At 43.4% G+C, this 7,262-nt stretch overlaps 2 protein-coding genes across 3 annotated transcripts in view; both read left to right on the top strand.

Moving 5' to 3' along the window:
- Nucleotides 1–3,139, top strand: part of LOC100741829 (pancreatic triacylglycerol lipase-like) — a 9,313-nt gene extending 6,174 nt beyond the window's left edge. Inside the window, exons 5-8 of the mRNA XM_033322441.1 lie at nucleotides 1,248–1,487; nucleotides 1,874–2,107; nucleotides 2,245–2,572; nucleotides 2,738–3,139. Of these exons, the coding sequence (XP_033178332.1) occupies nucleotides 1,248–1,487; nucleotides 1,874–2,107; nucleotides 2,245–2,572; nucleotides 2,738–2,843 (908 nt within the window). The 3' untranslated portion in view covers nucleotides 2,844–3,139. The remainder of the gene's footprint in view (nucleotides 1–1,247; nucleotides 1,488–1,873; nucleotides 2,108–2,244; nucleotides 2,573–2,737) is intronic.
- Nucleotides 1–7,262, top strand: part of LOC100745181 (pancreatic lipase-related protein 2) — a 35,534-nt gene that overhangs the window by 4,902 nt on the left and 23,370 nt on the right. Inside the window, exon 1 of one of the 2 annotated variants that reach the window (XM_012389173.2) lies at nucleotides 5,548–5,570. The exons of the other annotated variant lie outside the window; for it this stretch is intronic. Coding sequence (XP_012244596.1) covers nucleotides 5,563–5,570 — 8 coding nt within the window. The 5' untranslated portion in view covers nucleotides 5,548–5,562. Of the gene's footprint in view, nucleotides 1–5,547; nucleotides 5,571–7,262 lie in introns of those variants that run through there. 2 annotated transcript variants of the gene reach the window in all.

Below are 7,262 nucleotides of genomic sequence, written 5' to 3'. Positions count from 1 at the left end.
AAGACACGCCCGAAGACGAGATTTGGTAAACACAGGGAACAAGGGAGCACGTAGGGATAAGAAGTGGCGTTGCTCGGAGAAGGTGACTCGAAGGGGTGAGTTTGGAAAGGGGATGACGAGGATTCGCGATGCTTCGGACGTTTCTGTCGGGACATTGAACGGTTTATCAACAACGAAATACGAAGGACCTTGCAAGTACGTAATAATCGTGGTTTAAATACATCTTGTTTAAAGGGGTGAGTGGAGAAGGGTCGACGAGGCGAACAAGGATGTCCGTGATATCGGGTGATTTCTATTGGAACAACTTTTAAATAGTTTAGTAATCGTAAGATACGAAAGAGTTTATAGGTACGTAATAATCGTGGTTTAAATAGACGTAGTTGAAGCGAGGGTGAGTTGGGAAATGGCGATAAGGTTTCGGGGTATTTTGCGAGTTTCGATCTCAAGATGTGCTCGAAGTGATACGCGAGATAATACGAGCGTATCGTCGCTAATACGCGAAAGAGTATATAAATAATCATTTTTTAATGGAACGAATTAAAATACGAAATAAAATTCGAATAAAATTAAATACACGATGTTTCGTAGAAATTGCGCGCTGTTAAAGTTCTATCGTACGAGAAAATATTTGATACGTAACCTAGCGGTAGAAAATTAGTATGCAGCCACCATGGTAAGTAGCCATCTTAAACGCACAATAACACAACAAGTAGGAATACTACTTTCGTGAGCAACTGTACGTTATTGGCTATATACTACGTTCATTAGCCTCGGAAAACATAAGCGTCGCGTAATAGTTACGTGCATCGTCGTAACGTAGCGAACAACGTTGCGCAACAGCGGAAACGATTGCCCGGTCCGACGAGATAATAGATCGAAAGGTTAAGCGATAGAAGAAGAATTATCGACGATTACCACTAAATTATACAACTTTTCCTGATTTACGAGAAAATTCGTAAAATAATCGAGTCAGTGAAAATAGGAATTGATCATCGGGATTCGCGAAAAGCCTGTTTCCGTTAGAACTCGTAGCCACTCGACGACATTCCGCAGAATTTGCTGAAAATTCCGTGGAATTCTCCATCGTTTTAAGAATTTCCTACGACCGATGGGAAACTGTTTGCACGGCGAGGCACATACGCAATACAAGTAGAACGCGACGGAAACGGGCGAAGCGACGAAAGTGTGTACGGTTGCAGCAACGATCAACGAAGCCTCTCACGTCCGTTTGGTTTCTCTGTTCCAAGGCCTCGATCCTGCCGAACCGCATTTCAGCAACACGTCGACGATGGTTCGGCTCGATCCGACCGATGCCACCTTCGTCACAGCTATCCACACCGATTGCAATCCTTTTATCAGCGGCGGCCTCGGCATCACTCAACCTGTCGCGCATATCGATTTCTATCCGAACGGTGGTCGCAATCAACCTGGTTGCAACGAGGGTGTTCTCAATTTTATCACCTTGGAACACGGCAGCTTCTTCCGTGGTAAGCTAGCTTCTCTCGCTTTCTCGATCTCAACCGTCCACGATAGTATCTTTCGATCGTAAATATAATTCGAATTAGCCTGTTGACGTTATCAATGGATGTAGTCTGCTACGAGCCTGATTCGAATCGTCGTATCTATCAAGCAACGAATGAATTCTACTAAATAGAAATAAATATCGTATTACGTCCCGATACGTATTACGATAGCTACACGAAAAAACGGTGTTAAACTAGTACAGGATGTCTGTTAGCAGCTAAACGGTCGAATGGTAGAACCTTCGGGTTATTTGGATAGCGAGGTTCGGACACTGCCGTTGCGAGAGGCTCGGGTATAAACTTTTTCGAAGAATGATAAATAGGTAAATAGATGAAACTGTGGATTTCAGGGATAAAGAGATTCGTCGGCTGCAATCACATCCGCAGTTACGAATATTTCATAGAGAGTATCAACACGAACTGTTCGTTTCTGACGGTTCCTTGCCCCTCTTGGGACAAGTTTCTAGAAGGCAGTTGCTTCGACTGCGTGAATCAGTACTGTCCCAAGTTCGGATTAGACGCTCAACCCGGAAACTACCACGCATCCGTCTACTCGATGACTGGATCCACCAAACCGTTTTGCAGTTAGTATATCTCTTTTATATATTGTGCGACGTACAGCGACGTACGTACGATATAACTTTATTATTATTGGCTCGTTATTCGAAGAAACGAAATCAACGGTCGTCCAAGAATCGTTAAGAGGCGAATAAACTTGCAGGAGGTCATTACAAAGTCGTGGTCAACGTCTCGAAGACGAACGAGAGCGTGGACCACGGTGGCGAAGTTGGAACTTTCGTGCTTAAAGTAATTGGACAAAATGGAGAAAAGTCAGGGAGAATGCCGCTCAGTTCTCAATCGACGTACTACGAACCAGGTAGCACTCACACTGTGGTACTGCTTGGTGACGTGGTTGGCAAACTGGAATCAGTGGAAATTTCGTGGGAGTACCGAGTCTCTGTTTTCAATCCGCTCACGTGGAGGCTTCTGCACACGCCTCGCGTCTATATCGACTCGTTGAGCGTCGAGAGTTTGGAGGCCGCTCACAGGTACGTATCGCGTTATAACGATGATTTCGAGTACGTCGCAGGTATACCGTCGCTCGTAGGCGACGTTTATGTCGATCTTTTCTAACGACGTCCGATCGTTACCAAGGATATCCGCGCGCAACTTTGATATATACAGTTGCGAGATCTTCTTTCTGTTTAATCTAGCATTACCGTGTGTCCTGACGAATCGAAAGCTCTGCTCGCCAAGCAACCAAAGATCTTGACGACCAAGAATTGTCAAATAGCTCGGCTGAACGTGGTCTCAACCTAGGGACATCTTTCGAACGACGAACATCTTTAAATCGACCATCGGTACAATTTGCTTCTTACGAATTTAGCTTCCGAGAGACTCGTAGTAACTCTGGCTGTCAAGATTTCGCTTTTCACGCACTACCGTATGAGATTAATCGTCGACGTTGTAACGTTACGAGCGAACAGTTCTTACCATTTACTCGTTGCCTATTGTACCACTTATTTTTTAAGAAATAAATATACTTTTTTCTAATAATTCGTAGCGCACCTTTGTAACGATGTTTTTCAAATGTAACTTTTCAGAAGAAGAAGCTATCTATACGCGAAGATGAATATAAATAAAAGTAGTATCTGATATTCTAAACTTTCCAGCGGACCGTAATTCAAACTCAAAGGAACATAATTTTTCCAAATAGCAGCAAAGGATATAAATATCTTACTTTTTACTTTTTCAATAGGATTACTTTCAATCGGAACTACTCATTTTTCGATAATCGATTAGTCGCATAATCGGCAATCAACGGTCCGACGATTTGCACGCGACCGTTTGGCGCATTGACCCGAGTTTCTCTTTTCGATCTTTATCTCGTCTCAAAGTTTGACGCGACGCGAGTAAACTTTGTAGTAAATCAATCGGACGCTGCTGTTCTCTGGCCACGCGAATCCTTCTGAAAGTTATCGCCTAACGACGTTCGATTAACGAGCAATCGCCAATTACCGAGAAAGTCGTAAAGTTGTCAGAAATGAAAATGTCAACCATCCCCTTTGTCATTCTTAACGTTTCTTTGTCACCCGACGAGTTTTCTTTCCCTACATCCCGTTATCCCACTTCGATATAATTCCGTACAGTTCTATTTGCTCTACGAGGAATCGTAGCGCAGGAGAAATCACAGAGGACCCGTTCGTGAAACTAGAAAATTTAGGAAGAACGGTAGGCGTGAAAAAACGATAACAATGAAGAAATTACGAGACAAGGTAGGAAGCGTTACGAAGTAAGGAGAATCGCGAAAGAGGAAGAATCGTAAAATAGCGCCGATTGCGAAGCGGAAAAAATCTTTGTTCCTTTAAATTTCCCATAAACGCGCATAACATAGCGAGCTTAGCGTGGTAACGACGAGCGTTTTCTCAAAACGCAAACTAAAAAATCGTGACAGAAGAGCGGGTGAGAAGCGAGAGAGCGAGATCCCAAGCAGACAGAGCCTGCCACACAATACCGTACGATACAGCTCTCCGTTAGAATTCCCACGATGCCATCCGACTGAACGTCGCACTATGCAAATCTCAGCTTTCATCCTCGGGTAACGTCAATCTTCTTGCAACGAGGTTCGTAGTAATTTAGCCTGGAGGAAAGAAAACAAACCTCGTCCTCGTTCGACTCATAGAGACGCTATGAAAGACGCGAGACACGCACGCAAACGGTCTTGCTCGAGCGGAAAAACGCGACCTTTACAAACGTCGCGGAGCGGTTTTCCGCAGTCTGTCTCTGTCATCTGGCTGGAATAATAGCTTTGGTTCCGGCGCAGAGCAATGGCGGAGCTTCCTTTCACCGTGATTATGCCCGCGTGTTTCTTTCACCTTGGCGGCTGCTTTCGTGCGACGCAAATCTGTTTCTTTCTGCCATTTGCAGATCGGTGACCCTGCGATTCGCACTCGTGGATAGGTACGGTGGCGGAGTCAGAGGAGAGCGATAAAGTGCCCCCTTCCACGATTAATAAAGTATTATTTTTTTTTTTTTTTTGTCTTATTACCGTCATTCTTGCGCTACGCTCTCGCCTATTACAGGCTTGGCTAATAAACGTAACGTTACAGAAGTGTACAAGTGCAAGGTTACGTATTTCGGAAGGAAGATTTATAGATGCGATGAGATTTCGGTAAAAAGGTTTGTGTGGTGTTCAAGGATAATCTTGAAAAGGGAATTTGCAGAGGAGGGAGCCGAGCTGGGCGGGTATCGAAAAGGATCGCGGAGTAGAGGTTAATTTTGTTTTAATTAAACTTTGTTACGAATTCAGCAATCGCAACGGAATACACGCTGAATTAACATAAATCACAATTCACTCCAACCACGTTATATAAAACTTAGTTACACTGATGCGTTAGGTACGCGACTGTTACAAGGGTAGAGACCGATAAAGATACGTTGACTATTCCAAGGATACGGAATAAGCGAGTCTTACTGACGATACTGTGTCCGAGGGGTGGGTGTGTCCGAGGACACGGGACTATCGGATTCGTCGATGACAATTTTGCTTAAGGAAACGAGGGCAGTAGACATCGTCTCCGATTGGATAATAAGAGGGTTGGTGGATCAGGAAGGGTTTCAGCCGCTCTCGCGAGAAAGTCGCCAACGGAACATACCGCATGCGAGGAAAACCAACTTTCCATGCTAACGCGTGGTAAACGATAAACGTAAAAGGAAATCTAAGACATGAGATACTCGCTTGGTCCGAAGGACCTTAACTCCAAAAGGGAAAATTCCAAGAGGGTACTTGAGACTATCGAGGTGGTGGGTACTTGAGACTATCGAGGGTACGCGCCAAGGACGTGCAGACATCCTGTCCGTGATGTGTGGCCTGGTCTCCGATGTGAATTGACGTTACACGATTATCGGGCACCGATTATCGAGCACGCAAATCGCGTCGTTGTTTTTCCGAGAGGCGAGTCGAATGCGACGTTTTACTTTCGAACCAAAGGGAGAAAAACGAAAGGGAAGAAACCGTAGGATGACATAACTTGGACATATGCGCGCGTACGTATAATATTTCGGACTTATTACGTGATCCGGAGAGAAAGTCAGTGCTCCGCGCGCGGTTTTATTCAATTCAATTCGATTCAATTACCTCGCCGCTTCGCGATTTCTAGTTTACGCGCCAAGTCTGTCTGATTATGTAAAAGAACGCACGACGTTTGCGCTCTCATTGGCCCGAGCGACGTTTTTTTACTCCAAAGTGTTTGTCGTAGCTGTTAAAAGGACTCGTCGTGCTCGCGCGTTATTTCATTTATTTCCCTCGTTATTCCACTCTCAAGTCCGAAGAAACTATGAAAAATATGACTTAGGAAATACGAAGAAGATTAACGATAACGATTTCTTTTTAAATAATTACGATCTCTCGTAATTCGTTCGTTGATCGCCGAACCTAAACCAACTAAATTAACGAATTAGCTAGAATCGTTCGTCGTTTAAAATCGTTATCCTTTTATCTTTATTTCAATTTGCGTAAAGTCAATTTTCCAAATCGTCCAAAGAATCGAACGAAAAATGGTTTGGTTCGAAGCAATTAGAGGCTCGGGTATATCGGCTATATAAATGAAAAGCTAATTTTAAAGTAAAATTTAAACTGTTTCAAAGTACACGTAGTTGTGTTTCGCCACGAAGAGAAACAACGTTTCGTTATCGTAAAGCCTAATGCTAGCGTTAATGGAACGAAAGACTACTATTTAAGTAATTTCTCGAGAATTTCTCTGTTGCACCATCGAATTCTTTCGCTTTTACGATCGGAAAACATTTGTCGTTAAACGCGCTGCTTGCTCCGAGAGAAACTGCAGCCATGAAAATAGCCATAACGAAATGGTAACACGGTAAAGTAAAAATATCGAAAAAGAGATATTTCTCTCGATAGCGAAAATGAAAAGATTATAGCCCTTTTTTCTCGTCGAGGACCATCAATTTTATTATACTTTTGTTATATTTCTGTCATGCGGTATTTCATATAGTACTCCACCCCCCGTGCAAAAATTGAATTTTCAGGCCCAATTCATCGCTCATCCCGTAAATATAAGATTCTACTTTTTTCCTCGTCTAGTCTGATTCTTCCGCTTTAGCATATTTTTACTTAAAATATAATTCTCCGCTACATATTCGCTTACACGTACGATAGCTTTGCCTATTTTTCCACGGCACAGCCCGTACGGGTATCTAATTCGTCGACTCGATCGAGAGCATGACACGAATTCGCGCTAATAACGCTGTTTAGTATTACTCAAGTTTGTCAAACACGGAACACCCGTTGCTAGGACACGTTAAGTTACAATCGCTTCGAAGGAATTGGTAATATTCCGACTATGTAACATCGTGCGTTGATGGAACGCCTAACAATGTGTTTCCTGATCGTTGAACAGGAAGAGGAAGTAGGATATCTTCTCGATCAAGGTCGTCGAATTTGCCGCATGAAGAATAAACCGAACCGCCAATAACGCTACTACGGTGGTGGATCAAGTAGACGCAAGCACGAAGCCTCGAACTGTCCAAGCTTGATACGATATGTAATAAGAAACAGACATTTTGATTTATATAATCCTTTATCAAGATCGCGTTCCATTACGGAATATTCGCGAACAAATTTGACCATTACGAGATCGTTTCGTCGTAGAATTTGCGATCGCGTTTGTTCGATACTGTAACTCGTGAAACTCAAGCCGCAACTAACCCTGTGTACGATTG

Source organism: Bombus impatiens, unplaced genomic scaffold (genome assembly GCF_000188095.3).
Source record: "Bombus impatiens unplaced genomic scaffold, BIMP_2.2 scf_0637, whole genome shotgun sequence".
Classification (NCBI taxonomy): domain Eukaryota; kingdom Metazoa; phylum Arthropoda; class Insecta; order Hymenoptera; family Apidae; genus Bombus; species Bombus impatiens.
Note: the sequence above shows the minus strand (reverse complement) of the source record. Positions and strands in the feature narration are given on the sequence as shown.